This window comes from Antrostomus carolinensis, unplaced genomic scaffold (assembly GCF_000700745.2).
Source record: "Antrostomus carolinensis isolate BGI_N321 unplaced genomic scaffold, ASM70074v2 scaffold9062, whole genome shotgun sequence".
Taxonomy (NCBI): Eukaryota; Metazoa; Chordata; class Aves; order Caprimulgiformes; family Caprimulgidae; genus Antrostomus; species Antrostomus carolinensis.
This window is the reverse complement of record NW_010298985.1, coordinates 41,284-63,915: the sequence shown is the minus strand read 5'-3', so window position 1 is coordinate 63,915 and position 22,632 is coordinate 41,284. Positions and strand designations below refer to the sequence as shown.

At 38.0% G+C, this 22,632-nt stretch overlaps 1 protein-coding gene across 1 annotated transcript in view; it reads left to right on the top strand.

Annotated features, from left to right (window-relative positions):
• PPP3CA (protein phosphatase 3 catalytic subunit alpha) overlaps nt 1-22,632 on the top strand; it is a gene marked incomplete at its 5' end in the record, with an annotated part of 114,245 nt that overhangs the window by 84,143 nt on the left and 7,470 nt on the right. The window contains 4 exons of the mRNA XM_010162636.1: nt 5,758-5,883; nt 9,157-9,231; nt 18,082-18,166; nt 22,244-22,341. Coding sequence (XP_010160938.1) covers nt 5,758-5,883; nt 9,157-9,231; nt 18,082-18,166; nt 22,244-22,341 — 384 coding nt within the window. The remainder of the gene's footprint in view (nt 1-5,757; nt 5,884-9,156; nt 9,232-18,081; nt 18,167-22,243; nt 22,342-22,632) is intronic.

The window sequence follows — 22,632 nt, the reverse complement described above, 5'->3', positions numbered from 1 at the left end:
GTACACATGGTGCTGCTGCTGAAAGAAAAAGCAGACAACGAAGGAAAGGAACAAAGGAAGTATGCAGGGGAGTTTGGGATACTAGAAAAATCAAACTCAGCTGTACATTGGTTTGCTTGTTAGCGTATCAGATAAGTAATATATCAATGAAATGTGTATATAGTATCAGCGTGTTGCATACCATAGATACAAGTTAAGAAATGTACCTGGTCCAAATGGATCTAACAGGAAAATTATTTTCGTCTTGGAAAAAGGCAGAGTAATATACCTGGAAGACAAGGATGATCTTTGAGGAATAATAGCAATAGCAAAACAGTGTAACCTTCTGTTTGCCCTATCAGTTTTCTTTAATGCTTTATCTCTGCTGTTGTGATGAGGCCTTGTCATGGAAACAAAAGCTTTTAAAGGGGAGCTGTCAGGGTATCTAGGCCATCTCATTGCCGATGCAGAGAAGTTTGCCAGAAGTGATTTTTGCAGTCTGTTGACAAAATCTTGAATGCTATTGTGCTGTTTCTTTGGAATATGCAATTGCACATGTAAAATAAAAAACTTCATAATTCTGAAAAGGAAGATTTTTCCCAACTGCCATTAGCCCTGCTTCTACACCAGATTATTTACAACATTACCTTGTTTAGTAAATAATTTTTTTCCTTTGATAATGTTTAAACTCTTTAAGCATTTTACTAACCCTTATCCCTGACCTGTCTTGGGCAGAAAATGCTGTGGTTACTTAGCAACTCTGCTGGAGGAGAAGGCACTGTTCCCAGGTGCACAGTTAATGTTGAAGTTCTTTTGGCATTAAATCACAAATCGAAATTCTTTCTTAGATACGAAGGATTTGAGAGACCTTTCACTGTATTTCTCTTCTAAATGCAGGGTGAGTTTTTGGAAGCAATTACAAGAAAATTAGTTAACTTGTTTGCTGAAATTATTTTGAGGCTGTTTATCTAAAAATGCATAGTTCATTCTGAACTAGAATTTCTACCATGCTCATTTTTTTTTTCCTCTGATGGAAATATTAACACTTAATTTATACTGAAAAATTATTCAGTAGGTCTTGAAGCAGAATATGTAATGTCTTTGGGTAATTCTGAATTATCAGTCACACAGTTTGATATTGTTCGCATTGCTTAAGGCCTTAATTCAGCTCCCAATGTATAGGCTTTTAATATATAGTAGCATTTTTGATGCCAGAAGGATCTGACAGGTACAACACAGGAGACAGGGGTGCTCTAGGCTCATCTTTAACAGAGGGAGACCAAGGAAATGCCCCAGGGAGTCTCAGATGGTATTGTGTGCTTAACTGGGAAAGTCAGAAGACTTGTCACCATTTCTAGCTGAAGGAAGGAGGTTTCTTACCTGCACATTTTTCACCACCTGTATTTCTATCCTTAGGTACCAATGTTAAATGCTTTAAGCTAAACAGTTCGAATGCCCCTTGTCTGCTGCATTAGTGTTTCATTTCACTCTAATGTGATTTCAGCATCTGATATGTCAGTTTACTAACATTGGAAAGAAGTATAATGTCGTTTGGGATATCTGCACATCTTCACTTTACAAAACATTAGCTTTTAAAACTCATTTATAACAGCGAGTGCCAAAATTAGGTTAAAATGTGTGTGGCTGTTAAGAATAATAAAATAAGATTCTTGCTCTGGTCGGTGATTATACACAATAAAACTGTGACTGGTGGCTTGGTCTGCTAGCATCTGTCTGAGTATATGTTTGGAAAGAAAAGTATAGGAGTTGCAACCTGGAACAGTAAGCAACTGAACTTGGAAATGTCGGAGAGAGTAATATTTTCCTCAGTTAGGGGTTTCATAACCAAATGACCCCGTCCCACTTTCTTCTGTCTTCTCCATGAGCAAACACGTGACCTGTAACCATATAATCTTCAAAAGATTCCTGCTCCGTCAGGGCTGCTGGGGTCTCCTATAGCTCCTTAGGCATCAAGTTAATGCAGACTAAGAAATGAAGCAGGGGTGAAACCCACAAACATTTTCTGAGCCAAGAGGGGGGGAAAAAAAGAGCTATGACCAAAAGAAGCAAGGGGCCAGAAAAGCTCAGGGAAATTCCTGCTAATTATCTAAGAAGCATTTTTTTTCTTGACCCAGCTGAACTTTCTTCTTCTGACTACTAAGCAGTAGCCATAACTGCACAATTGTAACAAGAGCCAGTTTGTTTAATGTTAAATGTCATCTTCATTAGTTACCAAATAAAAATAATTTTGTGTACATTTTGCTTGTAAATGAAAGATTTTATAGTAAAAATTCAGAAAAGTATTTGTAATACTTGTAACTACCCTACCTTATTCCTTATTTTATTCTTTTAAGAGTAGGATTATTTTAGAATATGTCTCTCTCTCTTATTATGCTGCTCTATTGTATAGTGTTATTTTTCTTCAAGTGGCTTTTGAAGTCATTTGTGAGGGAGAGATGTACAGGTCACCTACAAAGGAGAATAGTTTTTAAAATACTGTTATCAGAACTTGAAGATATTCAGGTATATAAGTAAATGTGGTGGTGTGAAGATTTTTACTTTTTTTTTTTTGTAATCTCAAAAGAAATTGTCTTCCCTAAAAAAAAGAAAGTTCCTTGTAAAAATTATATATTCAACTTTCATAGAATTTAGAAATAGACTTAATGGATAAATTGAAGAAATAGTGGGAAAGGAAACTACCTCAGCTCAATAAGATGATGAATTCACAAGTTTTAGTCCTTCTAAATGAAACTTCACAACCATTAAGTGGTCTTTTTTGTCTGGTTTTGACTCATTTTTGCTATAAAACCACAAACTATTTACTTTTACTATGCAATTTTGTCACTGTAATAGGAGGAGAATGAATTTCGATCTGCCGTACATAATTTCAGCCAAATAGTGATGGAAATATTAAAGGCTTGACACTAGTTTTTTCATTTTTGCTAATAGCTATATTAAGCCTTTTTTTGTTGTTTTTTTTTTTCCTGAGAAGCAGAATGGCTGCCAACTGTCAGACTAAGGTGGGCAAGAGTCAAATGTGGTTTATTTAAATGGAGGGTGTCTGCCTGGCAAAAGTTCGTGTAAATGTCAGCAAGCCGTTTTCTCTGTGAATCAGTCAGTAGGCTTCAGAAAATCCCAGGTCACTGGGCTCTTGTCATTGGCCACAAAATGGAAGACATTTAGCAACCTATTAAATTTTTGTAGGAAGGAACAGTCTAGTGCATCAAAAAAGTTTCTTGCCTGATTGACACATGTTTTAGTCAATGGAAGGAGGTGAATAATCAGAAGAAATGATTCACCCCTTCAACCAACGTTGCAATACACTGCATTTCCTACAGTGCTGTGACATATTGCAGTCATGCAACTTCTTTGCCAGTACTGGCTGTTAATTGACAACCAGCCCCTGGAACAATGTTCCTCCCTGGGTAGCCACAGATGGGAAGGCTGGAGGAAAGGGGAAAACAAAGTAGGATACAGCTCCTTCTCTGTATGTCTTTGGGGTGGTGTATTTCTAACATACTTTAGATTCATGCTGTTTCATCATTTATGAAGGCGTTATCATGTGTCTTTAACTAATTTTTCTTTGACTAAAGCTGAGGAGGATCATTCTGAAGGTCACAGGTTACTAGATCTCATCAGGATGGCTTAGTTCATAGCTTAAAAAGACATATTGGAGCTGATTTACATAAAGTTACATGTATCTCTTCCCATACACACAGTCTCCAGCTTAAAAAGTATTTGATAACGGCTTATCTACAGCTACAGAACTAAAACTGCTACAAGATCAGGTGATGACCAGCTACATGTAGCAAAGTCAGCGCTGTCTACATGAGAATAAGCATCTGAGTGGGGATTACGTTCAGAGCTATATGTAAATACCAGTAGTGAGATGACCAGCAAACTTCATGTAGAGATCACTGAGCTGTCTTTTAAAAACTGAAACCCCACCCTTATTTTTCTGGTAATAAAAGTGCCAGCACCTTTTACAGTGGATGGAAGCTTCAGCTTGTGTCGGCTTAGTCCCATGTTGATTAAAGCTCCTGTCTGCAGTCTCCTGTAACTATATTGTTTAAAAACTTCTATGTCTTTGTGTTCAGGATAGTTGAGTCCCTTTGGTTTTAGGTGGTCATCTCAAAATTACCATTTTGACCATGAGCAAAGAAATACTTGCTCTTCTATTTCATAAATGGTTCTGTTCACATCCAGCAGCACATATATTCTGTGCCTGTGCAATTTAGAAATTACCGAGTTTTAGGAAACAGATTCTGTAAATTAAAATATACCCTAATTAGGTTAGAGATACTGTTACCAGGTTGAGTCTTAACTTCATTATTAAGCTTTTACATTACATGTGTCTTTGCAAGAAGATAGAAAAGAAAAAAAAATAAGAGGAGAAGGAAGGGATGAGATTTAGTTTTACTATTGCCCAAGCTGAGGCAGTTGGCCCATAAAGTGAACATAACAAATCCAGCACTGGATGATTTTTATTGAAAGATCATATTATTGAAAGCTCTCCCTGAACACATTTTTTTTAAAGCCAACACTTTAGATATGTGATGCAAACAGCTGCTAAACCCATCCCTGTTCTGTTTTCTTACAGGTGGTCTCAGTGAATAGCCTGAGGTTTGAGTAATCTACAGCACCCTAATAACAACTTACTGCTATAGAAAAATTTAAAAGTGCATGAAGGTCTAGATGTGGTGTGAAGTGTAGTGTTAGCATAGTGTTGGGCAAACTGTGCTTTGGAAAATGAGTTTTTAGAAGGGCAGTTATCTAAGCTTATTGTAGAGTTCATTTTATTTCATCTGCCGCATTTTCAACATAATTACTTTGCTCCTCCTGAACCAAACTAATAACTGTCCCTGTCTCTCCCACCAATGCTCTCTGTCCTGTCTACCCAAGCCACATTCAGCCTTTCCCTCTTTCATCTGACTTTTGACTGCTCTGGGCCTGGGCACAGCTATGGTCTCTTCTAGAAATAAATAGCTGTTTCTTACTGATATGCTTTGTAATACTTTGATTTACTTTATTCTATTAATATTGCAAAAATAGGTTAAAATTAATCAAATCGTGTTTCAGATATGAACCTGAAGTCCATTAACAGAAGTTGACACTGAACTTGACTTGGTGCTTTAAAAAGTGTCAATGGCATAAATATCTATGTTTCTGCCCATTAGCAAATGTGGTCTTTTTGTGTGTGTTAACAATGTTACAAATTTTAAATAGCACAAGACAAATTGTATTACTATTCATTCATACTATCGGGAGCAGAGTCTCATGTGCCTAGAGTTTGAAAAATGTGAGGAGAAAGTATAATCTGTTGTACAATACTATGAATGAAATATGTTGAAAATGTTCATTGGAAGAGCAGCATTCAAACTCTGGGTGATAAAACCTTTTCTTTGTTATCTCCAAGGTGTGGTTGTCAGAAGCTCAGGTAACTGTGCAAGATGGCTGGTTGTGGATAGTTTGCCTTGTTCCCTACTGGTGACAGATCCCAGAGCCCACATTCATGACTTCTCAGTTATTAATTCACTTACCAACCCGTTTTAGTGCCAGGGAAAGTTGCTGACACTGCTTTCAGACTGGAAATGGTTTGCAACTTCTTTGAGGCTGTGTCCTATCATAACTAGCAGTGAAGTGCTGCCACTGGGTCAAGTGGTTGAAAGCTGGTGAGCAGCTCTGCAGGCTGTGCACGCTGTGAGCGTTACTGGTCTGGTAGCCAGTCACATGTGCATGGCTGATGTCTCTTTTGTTTCTTTCCTTTCTCCCTTCTAGCTGCAGTATTGAAATACGAGAACAACGTTATGAATATCAGACAGTTCAACTGCTCCCCTCATCCGTACTGGCTTCCAAACTTCATGGACGTGTTTACCTGGTCCTTGCCATTTGTGGGTGAGAAAGGTGTGTAAAGTGACTCTGTTCATAGAAACTGCAAAATGGTTTCTTAGTTACTGTACACGTGGCTGCATTTATTTGAAATAGCGAGAATAATTTGAAGATAGATTACTTGCTTTCAAGGATAATTTTGACCCCTCATCCGTACTGGCTTCCAAACTTCATGGACGTGTTTACCTGGTCCTTGCCATTTGTGGGTGAGAAAGGTGTGTAAAGTGACTCTGTTCATAGAAACTGCAAAATGGTTTCTTAGTTACTGTACACGTGGCTGCATTTATTTGAAATAGCGAGAATAATTTGAAGATAGATTACTTGCTTTCAAGGATAATTTTGACAAAACAGCCTTCAGAGGGGCAAGCAGTTACCAGTGGTTAATTATGCCTCTGGTATGTTTTTATCGTTTTCACTTTCCAGGCTATGATGCCACTATGTTTCTACTGTAGAAATAGATTTTATGACATTGCAGACCAGAGGTGTATTCACTGAATAAAATTCTTATTAGTTGTTCCTTTATAAGCCCTTGGGCCTTCCCTTGGATATTGTTTACTAATCAAGGGACATCACAACAGATGTCACTACATCATGGTTACATCCTTAGCTGGCTGACATTTCTAATATGATGACGTTGGGTTGCTTTTTCACCGGCAAACACAGAGCTGGTGATGCTAAGACCCAGTCTGGTTAACTGTTCCTGGAGAGAGTAGAGAGATGGCAGGAAGAAGGAAAACTTGCTCCTCAGCCCCTTCTCTGCCCAGGGTGTACAGTGCCTCATTGTTGGTGCGAAGACTCTAAAGAACATAAATGGTGTTTTATTGAAACACGATGCTCTTGATATTGCCTGAAGACAACTTTATGCTATGAATGCCAAGCACACAAAAGGCGTGAAAATGCTTTGGTCTAACATATTAAATGAATACATAATGCAAACTGCTTAAACCCCAAGTCATTTTATTCAGGGCCTGAGATGAAGCTTGCTTTGATCCATCCATTATAGTAGATTACTGCAACAGCAATTACTACCAGAAAACTGTAATAATCTCTTAAAAGCTGATTGGAATAAGAGTTCTCTCTTAACAGGCAACTGGAAATACAGCCAGCTGTGACTCTTACCTGCAGTCATGACTGGTTTTGTTTTCAGCTACTCTTTTGTACTAGGGAACCCACTGATGAGATGCCTGAGGTCTCTGTGAGCAAAGCAGATAGACAATAAAATAGGGATTAACAAAGAATAGACAGCTGTTTCCACTAATGGAGACGTTATGTAATCCATGCTGATGCGTGTTAGAGAGTCTTGTGAAGCAGATAAAAAGTTTTCATTTTCTTGTGTAAACTCAGCAAGGCCTTTTGTAGGATGAACCTGTTCTTCACACAAGATGCTCTGAAAGGTCGTATTTCCAGTGATTTCCCATTAGTAGCCTCCTCAGATGAGGCTGCGGGATGCACAGACAGATTTGTTGAGATTCTGAGACAGTCAACACCTCCATCTTTTTTTATTGGGCTCTGGTTCCACACACACACCCCCCCCATGTCTTCCCTGTAGTCACTCTTACCAATTGCTTGGAGCTTTTAGACACCTCAGAAGTGAAATCAGTGTTTTCCCTTTCTCTGCAAAACAGAACTTATGGATGTAAGAGTTGATGTTCTGCATGGCTTTTTATTTATTTCCTTTTTTTATAGATTTTTTTTTTTTTTCCTTAAAGGCCAACAAAGGTAGGAAACTGTTAGTTTTGCTGGTGGTAATGTGGAAAGTCCTTCCACTAATCCTGTCAAAGGAAAATATTAAATCCTTCACTAATGTAGGAAAAATATAGCTGTGTCCTACCCTTCTAATGTGCTAAGCCATCATACTTGTCACAGAAGAGGATTTTAATAACCACTTGATTAAAAACTTTAAACTTTCAACCTGTGTAGCTAGTACAAGGCTAGACATGCCTGGTAACCTTTTTAATGATGCTTACTAGATGTAGATGTAGTGGAGTTTTTCTCAATCTGATAATAATTTCACATTTTACCTCATAACTTTGGCTTTTTTGATCTCTAAATTCCATTGGTTGTGATTTTTGCTGAGGTTTTGTTGGGGTTTTTTTGTTTTGGTTTGGGGTTTTTTTCTGTTCTTACTCTGTGTGCTCTCTGGTTAGTGTCTTACCGTTCCCTTTTCAGAAAGAGTTGGGACCAGGTTATGGGTAGCCTGAGGCTGACCCTTCTGTGCCTGAGTTGCAAAGTAAGCAAGCTGAATGTATTCTGAATTCACCAATATTGATGTTTCTATTGAATACAGAATAATTCCAGCTGGATGGGACCTACAGCGATCATCTAGTCTGTTTGCCCTGGATTTCAAGATATGCTGCCTCTTTTGTAGGCGTCTTACAAGGGTTAATGTTTTGTTGAACTGGAAGTGCAGTGTCCAAAACCTCTCTAATCCCTCTTGCTGTAACTTTTTCAATTGAAATGTCATTCCATTTGCCAAGCAGGGAATTCAAATCCTACTGCAAGGTGGCAGCAAGAGGAGAGTGCTCAGTTCTGCTATCCACCTTGAGTGAAAGACAAAAATGTATTGAGGGGGAGAAAACAAAGGTTACTTAGTTCATTCTAAAAACAAAGTAACACTGAATAAAGTAAATCCAACTGAGTTTCCTGTAGAAAACTCATATTGCTGTCGGCTATGGCCTCCCCTCCCACAGTTTCTTGTAATACAGTATTGTCCCATGTGACCACCTCAGTTTTCCGCTGCACAAGTTGTCCAGAGACCTTATGGCCAGTTAGGCAATAACTGTCAGGTACCGAATGAATGAATCACTGGTACTCAGACTTTCCCAGATAACTAACCTTCAAAGAACAGTGCTCAAGGTCCAAATTTCAAATGCTTATTGCTAGGCAAAACCAGGATTTAAAATGAGGACTGTACAGTTTTTCTGCAACTGTCACCCCAAATGGTCCGTTAATTTTATGCTTAAATATAGACTTATATACAAATATAAGTGGCTACATAATGTATTGAAAATTGCAAAAAAAAAAAAAAATTGGAAAAACATTATTTTTAAAGTCTATTTGTTGTGCAAAAATTGTTGGAACAATTTCTATTGAAACCTGTACCTTTTATTAACTACACAAGACACTTCAAGATTATATTACTACCTGTGTAAAACAAGGTCCATGATGTTTTAAAAGTGAGTTCCATTTCTGTACTGAATTTTCATTAACACTGCTACAGCTAGAGTTTGCTCTCTGACAGATGAGAGAAGCTTAATATCAACATTTTGCATTTGTTTTCCATTTTAGTGACAGAGATGCTGGTAAACGTGCTGAACATCTGCTCAGATGATGAATTGGGGACAGAGGAAGATGGGTTTGATGGTAAGAGCCTTCTGCCCTTGGTTGAGATTGTTTGCCTTGAAACTACTTTAAAAATTTGTTTACTAACCATGGGATAATTTTCTGGGTCCCATTTAAGTTTTGTGCTGCTGAAAACAACAGTTGTGCTGGACTACAGTGGATTTACTTACTGCATGCTTTGGAAAGAATTAATGGAACTTCTGCCCTCTTCTAAGCATTTCCTTGGTCTTCCTCTTTTGGTTGAAAAAAAAGTATTTCCCTCTATGAAATCTGAGTTGTGTTTTCATGGAGGGATCAGATGTTGATTTGATGCATAAGATCCCAGCAATTCCCATAGGAGGTTTAATTATATAAATGCAATTATCTTCCTACAACCAAATAAGCTTCCTGCAGAGCTCCCTCCAAAATGTTGGTACTGCAACTTTGGAAGACTTGAAATATTTCATTAGTTGCCTCTTTTAATGCACTTGTGTATCTAAAAGACTTTAAGAAGCAATATAATCAATAAACATGCAAACACAGAGAATGTTCTGACCTGACATTTCTGCTAAGAAGAGAGGAATGGTCACTTCTGTTGTCACTTGGGTTGGAGTTTATATGTTGACAAGTTGCCTTGTACCTGTTGGCTTGACTGTAAGTGATACTTTATATCTTTCAATTTGGACATTCTTAGAAGTCAACTTATTTTATTAGATATTATTTTCTGTTAGACTATGCAAGAGTAAATTGCAGCTCTGCAGAATGTCCCTTCTCAATTGAGCAAAACTGAAGAAAATCCCTAACGTTGTTACTATGAATGCTTTCAGTGTTTAAAGAAAAAATCTAGGAAAAGAACAGAAATATTAAAAAATTTAAAAAGAACTGGAAAAATTTAGCATTAACAAATATTCTTAAGATATTTGTAGGCAGAATGAATGAACAGGGAGAATGAAGAACTTTCAAGTAAGACAAATATTTAATGAAGTTGTAATTAATAATTAAACTTCTCTCTCAAAGTCTTTATTTTTAATCTTTGGAAGAGAAAGCTAGATCATGGGTTTTGATAAATGTTTCCTTTGCAATGGAGACGGGTATGGATGATAGTGCTTTGCTTTTACTCTGAAAAGCCAGATGGAATTCCCAGTTCTGTATCCTCCACAGACTGTGGATATGAACAATTATCTTGCAGGACTTGGGACAAAGACGGAATTTATTGAAACCAGTAATCAGTGGAGAGAAGAAAACACCTGTTTGAATATTGTGCCCAATTTTTTTCTCATGAAATTTAAATAAGTAGCTACTGTGTAATTAAAGCAGCGTGTGAAACAGCACAGAGGCATACAATGAGTAAAAACTGTGTTAAATTAAATACAGCAGCAACAAAACCACGTGCTTTAAAATCCTTGGCTCAAGAAAGCACTTAAGCACGGGCTGAAATCCCACTGAATGCAATGCCAAAGCAAAGGCTTTATGGGAAGGATTTTTAAATTAATACAACATTGACCTAAAGTACTTTCTTTTGAAGTTGTCCTATAAGCTTCCACTGAGCATAGATCAGCCAGTGCCTGTAGTCCTTTCTTAAAATTTTAGTGCATTAGCGTTCCCATGCCTAAGTTACAGTTCAGGAGCATGTTTTCAAAAGCAGAGTCAGAAGTGAGGAGGTGTTGGGAGTCTTTGGGGACAGCAGCCCTCTCAAGCTGCAGGAAGTCTCTGCATCTACTGCAGTTATTCTGATGAACCCCCACCCCATCTCAGCAGGAGTTTTACCATGGCGCTCCTCCAGACGTGGAGTTTGCAGCATTGCAGGTGTCTAAGCAGGGAGACAGGCTGAAATCCTCTGGGCTCGCATGCGTGTGTACTGCATAACGATATCTAACAGCGTTAAAATTTCCAGATGAGGAACAATTATACCATTCCCAGTACTGTTATGCTAACACCGTTGTCTAAATCTGCTCTCAGATTTTTTCTGTATGAATGCTTTCTCTGTGTAAAACATTATGTTAAGGAAGATATTGGGAACGTCGTCTTCTTTTGCATGTGTAGTTAAAACCAGAGCTGGCATATGTTCATGTCTGCTTTCCCAGATAATCCCTTTAGAGCTGTAAAATGGGATCTGTGGTGCTGATGCTGCAGCTTGCTATGGGTGCACGCTGGTACCTCCAGCCTGCTGGAAGCGGTGGGCTCGTGGGGGTCATACACTTGGAAGAGACTGAAGGATTCGGGCATAAAAGTAAATTTGAGGGTTGATTTAAATTTAAATACAGGCTGATACTTTAGTGATTTCCTGGCAGGTTCTGATTTATTGTCTGTACAAGCAGGGAAAATCCACTTTCTCTCAGAGATAGTTGAGTTCCCTCTCTTTTCTTATTTTTTTCTTCCTTAGGGCCTTGCCTTTTTGGGGAGAAACTAGAAGATGTATTTCATTTGTGTTCTTGATGAAACAAACTGGAATGATTATCAGCTTAAAACTGTTTCTTTAAGGGCTCTATATTGACAGTCTTCTTGTGATTCAACATTTCCACTATTCTTCTTCAATAATTTCTGTCCAGCTTCCTTGGAGGACTGCAGCAGTACGGTCCTATTTGCCCACCGACATTTTTCTTTAGCAGCATTTCTCGGAGAAGGAAATGCCTGGTATCTGCAACAGCAGATGCATTTTGTTTGATGGAATGAGACTTTAAAACCATTGCTTATTTTTATATCACCAGTAGTTTTCAGGGCTCTCTGCTGATTTCCTTTCTCTCCTTGCAGTTTGAACGTACCCTGACCCAAGTTCACACATGTAATGAAAATGATCCATCACTGTAGCTTGCACTGATCATTCATCTGTTATCTATTCTTACCCTTTCTTGCCCTCTGTCTTCCCCTCTCACTTTCCTCTTCAAAACAAAGACCTGTCAGTATTGCCTGACCTCACTGCATGGTGTTCTTGTGAGCCCTTTTTTTAAAATTATTATTATTATTGGTTCTGAGTCATGAATGTTGCACCTAGCCATGAGCAGAATGCTCAACAGTGTGTATTCCCTTTTTCCCCTCCCCTGTCACTTTTATTTTTCCTTACGGAGACACATGATGGGGATCTGATCAATTTGTTGTAGGCAGTATCTGTGTATGCTTAGTGGGAGAAAGCCTAAATAGCAATTGTAGTGCCCTTTTGCCCATATCACCCTGCTGCCCTGTATTGGCCTTACTTGCTTTAAAAATGAGAGGAAATGATAGGTCAAGTTTTCTTATCTATGATAGTTTCCTCTTGCTGTCCTTTGTCCTTCCTGTTTGCTGTGGTGGTTGCAATATAATCTGATCCAGCAAAATAATGTCTTGGGTGAGCGTTAGCTCATGTGCTGTATGGTTTGTGCATCAAACGTATCACTTAGCAACAGGAGCTGCAAATACTTCTACCCAGCCAGCGTGTAGTCAGAGTCCTGTTTTGTTTTAATTAGCAACATTTCTGGCCTCATGCATTTGATGGAAAAAAACTAAGCTGCTCATTAAAAGGGTGCAACACGGTAATAGACAACTTGACACAAATGCACTCCTTGCTTTGTATGCATCGCTATCATGATTTGGCATAAAGACACTCCTAAATTACCTGTGTTAATTTTTTGTGTTGCCTTCAACGTTGTAGCTCACAGCCTTTCTCATGGAAAAGTGGTTGTCACAGTGCTAGCTGCAGCATTTATTTCTTGGTTGGAATACAGCTTCCCCAGTACATTGCTGTAGTCCAAGCCTAAAGAGAATTGCCAAGTCAAACATCTCTTGCTGATCAAAACCTGGTTCTGCTGTGAGCAGTGGCAAATAAAATTTGCCACAGCTCTTCAGTGCAATAAACTGCACCTGAGGCAAGCTTTGCACCCACACGGAGACTGAGCAAAAACAAAGGCCTTGTCACTAGATCTCAGTTACTTACCAATGCCTTGATAAGGGTGTTCATGATACTACCTGGGCAGATGAGAGTCTTAGCTTTTCAATGAGTTAATTTTTAACTAGGAGAGAAGCAAAGGGGGTTTCCCACTAGTTTATATTTGTTCTTCTCTAAACCAGCAAGGTTGGGCTGCCATGTATACCTACTCTCTGTGAGTTGGCAGAGTGGCATTTTAGTGTGATCTTTTTATTTATTAATTCATTCATTTATTTGGCTTGGTATGGTTATTTCCATGACCAAAACATTTTTCCTGTGAGCCATACTACAGCACATCAGTGTGCTGTGTCTCTGGACCAACCTAGCAGCATTCATTAGATAACCAGAGTCCCCAAAACATGTCAAGTTGCAGTTGTGCCTGGGCACTGGGCTCTGCACTTGTCTTGCTCTCAGAAATAATTGATTTTAAAATGCAACACTTCGTACCATGATGATGTTTGGATTTGATAACTGTAATCTGCTGGACCATTTGAACAAATGCATGTGTGCAGTAGGTAGCTTAGATTTTGGTAGAAGCAGCAGACACGTCTACGATAGTGAGCTATTCTTTCAGTTGTCAGATGTAAATAAACTGGAAGAATTGGCTCGATTCCTCTAAGAAAAGAGGTGTCATCAGGCAGGCACACCCCAAATAATCTGGGGGGTTGCTTTTGAGAAGTGGTTGAGCCTTATCAAAGCAGCTGCAATAATGTAGGAGAAGGTACGCGTCCAAGAGGTGGTATCACCGAGGCTAAGCTTGACTGCCGATTTCCTGCCTGCATGTTGGTTTCCTGCAAAACCTACTAACAAGGGTTTAAGCTGAAAAGATTTATTTTTTTTCTTTTTTTCCCCATCGTTCTCAATCTGTTTCTTTCCTTTTGGATGTTCCCTGCCTAATTTGTTTCTTTTTTGTTTTTCAGACTTTACTTAAACATTGCATTTCCAATGATGTTGTCAAATGTTCTGTTTTGGTTTGGTTTTTTTTTTTTTTCATTTTCATTCTACAAACATCACTGATCTTTTTCTTTCCCCCCCTTTGGAATTCATAAGAAGATCCCATTTATGCACAGAAGAAAGGTATTCAATAAGTTGGAAGGCTTAAATTTCATTAATTTTCCTAATGCTTACTTAGATGATATATAATATATTGGAGCACCAGTGAGAGATTTGAGTTTGGCTTTTTTACTGAGTATTGTTTTCTATCTGTTCAATCCTACATCTCAGAATATTTTCAGAGTTTATAGACTCTTTTTCATTGTTCTTCTTAATCTGGAGGTCTAAATTACATTTCATGTAGGTCCTACATATCCAGCTTGCAAGATCCGTGATTGGATGCTAGAAATCCAAAATCCAGTAGAACTTGTTAAATTACTGAACCAAGATTCAAAGCTTTTATTCTACCTCCCAAATACTTTTTCCACTCCAATTTTAAGCTTGGCTGTGTTCACGATTTTTTTTTTTAAGTTCCTTTTAGCAAATAGGGTTTGTTTAGATATTGAAAGAAAAGTAAAAGCTTAAGAGGTTATCAGGCAATGTTTGCAAAGGCTAAAATTAACCCTTTTAACCATAGCCAGTTCTCAGGTTATGACCCATTTACCTTCACATAAGTGTATGCTTAAGCGTAGCTGAAGTAATTCATAAGGATTTGCAGTAATAGTGAGTTTCAGAATACTAAACTGGAGTATTCACACTTGAAATGTATCTAAGATTAATGTATAAATAGTTGGGGAATCCAAATACTGTATCAGGTTAGTAGTATTCAGTCAAAACTAACAGGGCAATAAAACATTGTGAATATCAGGTGCATTATTTAGCAAATAATGTTTCTTAAAAAAACCCAAAACAAATAGGATAAAATAATCACTAATATTTAGTAAATAGAGAATATTATAAGCCATTTTCACAGTTCTGTTAGAAATTAGGAAATCTTTTAGGTGTATTTTTTTTTAGTAACCTTTTATGTGTATTCATGAGAAACAAAATATTCCCTTTGAGCCTGGTGTGTTTTATGATTAAGGGTCTGGGATTTTTTTTCATTCTTATTTTATGTTTAAATGTAGGGCATTGTATTTCACTTTTGTCATAAATTGTATTTCCAGTTTTCAGTTCTCAGCTCTTTTGGAAGTTAAGCAGCGACTGAAAAAGGTTGAATATACTTAAAAGATCAACTAGAACAGTGTGGGTTTGTAATAAACAAGTAGGGATAGTGACACTTAGGGAAAAAAAAAAAAGAGACAAACTGTGTGTAAGTGCTTTCAGGGTAAAAAAGGCTGAAAACCATGTTGTGTATATCTTGAGAGTACAATTCAGTGAGATGGTATTAACTGAGGCAGGAATCTACCCCTTCTGTTTCCTGAAGAATCCAGCTGAATCATTGCTGTTTAATTTTAATTTTTCATTAAGCTGTTATTAATATATTTAATTAATATACAGCTGAATTACAGCTGTTTCTCCCACTCTTTATTGTCTAGAATTAGACATTTATACCTAAGAATTTATATCTTTAATTTTTTGTCTTTATCTTTTTTTCTACCTTTTCTATATCTTTATCTTTACATGTGGGAGATTTGAACGCCATCATTCTGAGCGTAGTTTCTTTTGATTTGAACTTCAAGATACAGGTTCATAATCTCAAGACAGTCTAGGAGGACAGTTAGAAACGCCTGGAAATAATGCATTTAATAGCTGCCCCAAAAGGCGATTGAATGCAAAAGCAGCATGCATGTTTGTAAGATATCTAGTTTATGCTCCTCAGCAGACGTACGAACATGTCCCAGTACATGAACGTACAGTAACTGACATTTGAGCATGCAGACTGTGATAGCTGTGGGCACATAGGAGATGGGTCATGTGGTCCCATTTGTACACAGGCTGGTCAGGGACACACAACCCCACAAGCAGCTCTGCAGGATTCCCTGTGCGTGACTATCAACCTCCCACTTCATCAAACTCACCCCTCACACTGTTAAACTTGATCTTGACTGTGGTACTAAAAGTTGTAGTCAGATTCATCCTGAGTTTTGAATGTTGTTATCTGTGGTATTTGTTCCTACAGTTCCTTCACTTTCTTTTAAACAGCTCTAGGATTTATGAATTGAGTTTATTTTCAGTTTTGAAAGTCTTTTACAAAGAATAGCTATTTGGTTTGAAATTCAAGCACAAGAAAAAAAAAAACTTACATCTTTTCACCTCTTCTAAAATGCCAGGGTATGAGCCAGGCTGCCAAGGCATCTAGCAAATACCATGAAGCAACGTTTGCATTTCCAGCTGTAGTCTCAAACTGTCACAAAATTAATTATAATTGAGAAATCTGCAGTAGGAAAGGTGAACAGTGCCTGATAGTAGAACCACAGGGCTTCCATCAGCAGAGATGCATGGAGAAAGCTGAAACAGAGAATTATTGTAGAACCAGCTCCGAGAAGTACCCAGCAAACCTCCTGCATGGCAGCGTTGGAGCTCTCCAGCACTGCCCAGAGCAGCTGGGAGTGTGTGGAGGAGGAGTGGTGGCATGTGAAAAGCTGGCGTCACAGAAGCAGATGGGACTTTTGCCATTGAGTTCAGCAGAGCCCACGTTTCGTTATGAACCTCTTTGGCTGAAGTCACTTTGCGCTCATAATACAACAAAGGAAAGTCTGCACAGCAAGGCCTGGTGGCTGTCTTCTGTATCTTGCCACCTCTTACCATCAGCTACCTTTGGCAGCACTCTGGTCCTCTGCTCGGTGCTCTGCCACTGCCTTGGCTCCCTGGGGCTGTCTGCTCTGCTGCCATAACCAGATCCCTCATTTTTGGCCCTTTCTGCTATTTTAAATTCCATGGAGGACTCCACTTATAAAATATATCAATTTGCTAGGAACTGAAAAGAGACATTTTCAAGCAGCTAATTGTCATGATGGGTAGTGATTGTCAGGTTGCACTCCTGAACCTCTGAGGCAGGAGTTGTCAGGCAGCATTCGCATGAGCCAAGGTGACTTTTCATTCAGAAACTTTTGGGAGAAATCTTCATGGTGTATGTGGTTATGATTGTGATAAGTAAATGAAACTGGTTTACTTAGTGTAACATGGCATTTTCTTAGAGATGTGGGGGCTCCTTATTAAAAGAAATTCCTCATTCTGATAACTTAGTACTATTTGCTGTTCCCATTCAGGTCGTTGGTTTTGGATGCACAGATAATATTCTAGATTTTGGTGATACCCAAGTAACAAGTGCACATGCAAACTTAGCTGAACTGTAGTCTCTGTTCCAGCATATGATTTTTTTTAAAGACAGATTATTGTGTGAGTTCACAAATTCCAAAGTAGTTGTCATTTTGAGCAGGGCACAGCAGTGATGAGATGGAAGTTGCGTCTATGGGACTCTCTTAACCACTGCCAGCCAACACAATCCCTACCATTTCATGCTGTTTTTCAGGACTCTGCCTTTAGGTGTTATAACTATTTAAATACTTTTTAATTAGGGATAGGAAAACCCTAACTGGACCCTCTTGACCTAAAGTGTAACCCAGTCACTTTTTTTTTTTTTTTTTAATTAAGTGAAACATTATTGGTTTTCACTTAAAATGTTAAGATTACAAAATATATTGTAATTCTGTTGTTGTTTAAATTTTCTTTTAACTCTACTTTTTATGGTATGGGCACTGTTCATGTTGAATATCTTTTTGGCATTTTGACTTTTTTCTAAGAAACTTTTTTCCAAAAGAGTATGGTCTCTGAAAATGTTTTTGAAATGGAAAATTAGCTTACATTGATGGAAAAATATGCAGCTTTAATGCATAGCAGGAAACTGATCACATCTCTAAAGGTACTAATAACTAGATTGTTCAAAAGTGAATAACAAAAATAGTAATTAACAAAAAACGGTATTTTCAATTTCGACTACAAATGCAGCTTAGTTTGGCAAACTGTGGCATTAATATGGTGCTTCTTATATTTAGAGTTCAGAATAGTGATGTATTGTTTACAAATCCCTATAACTGTTTTTAATGTGTTTTCCATAGGAGCAACAGCTGCTGCTCGAAAGGAGGTTATAAGGAACAAGATAAGAGCAATAGGAAAAATGGCTAGAGTTTTCTCAGTGTTAAGGTAAGGTTTTGTGCTGTTTCAGATTTTTTTGGTTTTTTTATGTTAGAGGACACTTTTGAATGATTACTTAGAGCACTTTACTGTTTATCAAACAGCAAATTTGATATTTTAGTCTACCATGCAACTGAGTTTTACTGGAACCTTTTTAAGATTGTTTTATTTGTATAATACTGCTATTTATTATGGCTCTGAATAATATTCTTCCTCAGGGCTTCTGCTGAACACAAAACAGACAAACAAGCGGAAGACATCAGCAAAGAAAATTGCAATTACCCTTTTTTCTTTAAAGACTTTTGCTCACCAGGCATACTAATTAACACTTAGCCACTGCAAGGCAAGAGTTAAATGTGGAGAACGGGTATGTTCCACATCATATCTTACTAAAAAGGAAGCCAACTGTCCCATTTTGTCACCCACAGTTGTTGCTACAGCCGTGAGTAAAGATGGTTGAAGATGAAAGCATTAGGATCGTTTAACTAAAAATCCAGGAAATCCTTGTGCAGAAAACAGCAACTTGTTACCTTGGGCTGCACTCCCCCAAACACACGAACACGAGGAACTAATTACTACCCAATGTTTAGAACTCTCCATTTGATGTGTCTGAGCAGAAGAGAAAAGCTTGCTGTACTCTGCTGTGCTGAAGCCTAAATATGGAATGTTCAGTTCTCCCTCCCTTTCAGCAGAGGGAATTTTTTCTCACAAAATTGTATATTGCTCTGCTGCAGTCAGTTTATAGCTGTTATGGTTAGTGCAAAATCAAGAGTTTTTGAAAATGTATTGGTAGGGTTATATGATATAAAAAGAGCAAATAATTACTTAAAGACACTCTTAATTTCAGATTAAACTCTGAAACTCGCTTGTTTTGAGACTCTTTGGCAGCATGCAGGCAGTGGGCAGTTTGTCAGTGGGGCTTTGCATTGGACTCGGCAGTTCACCCACATGTTGCAGATTGCAGCAGCATAGCTTTAAATAGCATACTGAGATGCAGGACTTAGTACCTGGGCTTCCCAAAGTGTTATATGTGAATTATTAGTGATGCATAAGCTACTTCAAACTGGTACCCATAAAAAAAGAAAAGTTGGCATCATGCCTTTTCCCTAAACAAGCAGGGGGAGCAATCAGATGTTTCCACCTGCTCCTCTGTACCAAGTCTGGCAGAGAGCCTGGAGCTGACATTGCCACCACCTTCATAAAACAGCACGATTATTTTTCTCTGACGATGGTTGAACAAACAAAGTTTGGCAAACCTGGCTTTCTCCCATAACCTTGAACTGCAGCTTCTGGATCTGCTGTATTTTGCTGCAGAGCACCTTTTGAAATATAGGATTAATTTAACAGAAACCTGGAGTTAAATGTACAGAAAGGCCTGAAATTGGATGCTCAGATGATACGTTTGGGGTTTGATAACTCACAGATGACTGACAACACCTATATGTCAGACTCTGTCAAAGGGAACTATTGGGCAGGAGCCTTTCAATGGTTTCAGGATGGAAAAAGGGTACAGCTTAATTTTTGCATGTTCCCTGGATCAAGTTGTATGCACGAACCTCATAGCTTACGGTTTTAGCACTGTTTGAAACATTGAGCCCTCTTAAGTTATTTCATGAAAATCAACATTTTGAGGCACTGATGGAAATCAGTCTTGGTCGTTCCCTGAAAAGTAGTCAAATTAATCTTGGAGTTGTTCATGATAATTTTGTACCCCTACTACATGCAACCCAACATCTCCAGAAGACCAGAATGGACTGTATCTTGTAGAGGAGAACAAGTGGTTCACTCACTGAAGCTGCTGAGCATTTTCCAGTTTTTGGTTACTGATGGACCTTAAATCTTTGCAGGAAGGACTGAAGATGAAGAGTATTTTTGTTCTCCTTTAGCTTTAACCAGCAAATACAGCACATCCTTACTGTGGTCAGAGGCATAGTCAGCAAATATACAGGTAACTCCAATGGGCAGTTCTGTTGACCAGTCTTCCAGGGGGGATGAATGATGTTTCATCCCATCCACTGTTGCCACCCGGGAGTACCTCTTCTTCTCTTTTGCTGGGAAACATTGATTTTCCTCAGAGAGGTGCCAGGCTTCTAAACAGCAAAGATTACATGAGGTTAATCTTGCAAATAGTGTTCCTATAGAATAGCCTGGGTTATTTTTTCTGTCTTACCAGCACAATCCATATTAAACACACAAGCATCTAATAACTGTGTATAACCCTGCAAAGGCTGCAGTGGCACCATCATCTAAAACAGCCTGTTTCAGAAACCTTTGAAGTTCCTGTTTGGGTCATTGGTTTATGAAATTTATTTCACTAATTCTTGAAAAGTGTTTCCAAATGATCAGCACCTGATGTGACCACCTTCAAAGGACTCAAGTCGAAGGTCTCTTTTCTGAGCCAGATTGGCCACTTTACTCAAGGATGTAACCTGAATGTAAAACTGGGATAATTTCAGACGCTTCAGTGTCAAAATTAGATATCAAAATAATGTTGTATTGAGTTTCAGAGATTATAAATGAGCTTTGCTGAGAATAGCCGTCACAGAAAGATTGGCTTAAGCTCAATGGAAGACCTCACATTGCCTCTATGTGACTTTCTTTCTCAAGTCTGACTTTTCTTTGTATATGTTTAGATAGGAAGGAAGTAAATAAAATATTTAATCAGTTTATTTTCCTTCTTTTAAAACTGAAATAATGGACATCAAATAGAAAATAAGGAATACTGAAGGCTAAAAAAATCTCAAAATTTGTGATACAAAGGTTTCTTGGGAATATTTTAAAACGTAATAAAAATATAGTGAATAAACTTTGCCTATGAAGGTGAAACTAAAAGTACTTTTGCAATTTAATTTAATAAAAAGATTAAATGGACTGAATTGAAAATGCAGATTATGCATCTGCTTGCAGATGCAAATAATCAAGAGAAAGCAAAAACTTCTGTGTGTAAATCTTGACATTGAAAATACTGTGTTAATTTTGGAAATACTTGGCCATTGCACTAGTTCTTATTGTTTAGGAAACTTGCAAGGAAAATGGTCACAATTTGATTTTGACTGTTACACGAATAAAAGTGTGTACAAGGAGAGTCATTTTCAAATTAAAAATAGAACTTCAAGAGTATATATAGTAGGTAAACAAGAGTTGTTTGAAATGTGTGAGTAATTCAGGGCACGTAGGTCTCAGGAAAATTATAAGTAGCGGAATTGTTGAGAGACAGTTTTGATAGACAAAACCACATTATCCTCAAGTGAAAGTGGAAATAAATTCTTTCTTTGTGTTTGTTTCCTCCAGCTTAATGTCATTATGTTTTTCAAAGTAAAGCACTTCAAAATAGGTTTCTCTTAAAGAATTTAGGTCAGTTTTGCCTCTGAGAAAGTATGTCATCACAGACAGCATTACCGTGCTCATAGAAAGCTGTATTTAATGGCTTATCTGGATAGTGCTGCTGTATTCCTCTTGCCACATGTTAAAAACTACATGTATTTGAAGACTGACAAAACGAATTCAGGTTTCATGAAACATTTTTCTTTAATCCATTATCTTTTTTAGCATACAAAACTATTAAGAGCAGTGCTACTAAGGGTGAAAGTGCTTATTAATTTTAATGAGCTTTCAGCTGCTTTTTTTAAGCAGCTGATGATCGTTAATAAATAATGCACCTGATTGCCAGTGTAGACAAAAGCAAAACAACAATTTAAATTTATTTTGGACCACATGATATAAGACGTTTAAATGTATTGTTGGCAATAACTGCTCCTTTGGTCCTCCTCCTATCAAGTTTGTGGTTTCACATATAGAATTCAAATGCGTGTCATACATTGTTTCCTAGATGTAGGTTATAGTGTTAAGTATAGTGGGAGTCTGTGCATGGCGTGGTGCAAAGGTGAACCACTTATGTAGCAGTGAGGGGGGAGTGCACTGGTGCTGGTGTTATCACTGGATTCAATCTGTCCTGGTAAGGAGACTGGAGAAAACCCAGGTCATTGCAGGGCAAGTGTGGCTTAAGGTGTCTAAAACGTGTTCCATGTTTTTTAAAAAATACAATTATTTACTTTTGTTTGGGTTTGGTTTTTTTTCCTTCTGCAGAGAAGAGAGTGAAAGTGTGCTGACACTGAAAGGTTTGACTCCAACAGGAATGCTGCCCAGTGGTGTGCTCTCTGGAGGAAAACAAACACTGCAAAGCGGTAAGCATGTTTGCCCGTGAGTGTCGTTATATGTAAAAAAACCAATTGGTTTTCAGCCGCAGAACCCAAGAAAAGTAACTGCCATCTTCTCTGGGGGGTAAAAAAAAAAAAAAAAGAGGACAGAATAAAACAGGTGGTTTGCTGTACTGGAGCATTTGTGAGCAGTTCATGTAAGGCCACTTCTTAAAATTTATTACATACCACTGATTTTCAAAGAAAGAGGCAGAAAAAAAGTCCCTGAAAATCAACTGTTCAGAATGGCAGATCAGCATTGCATGTGAAGTGCACTCT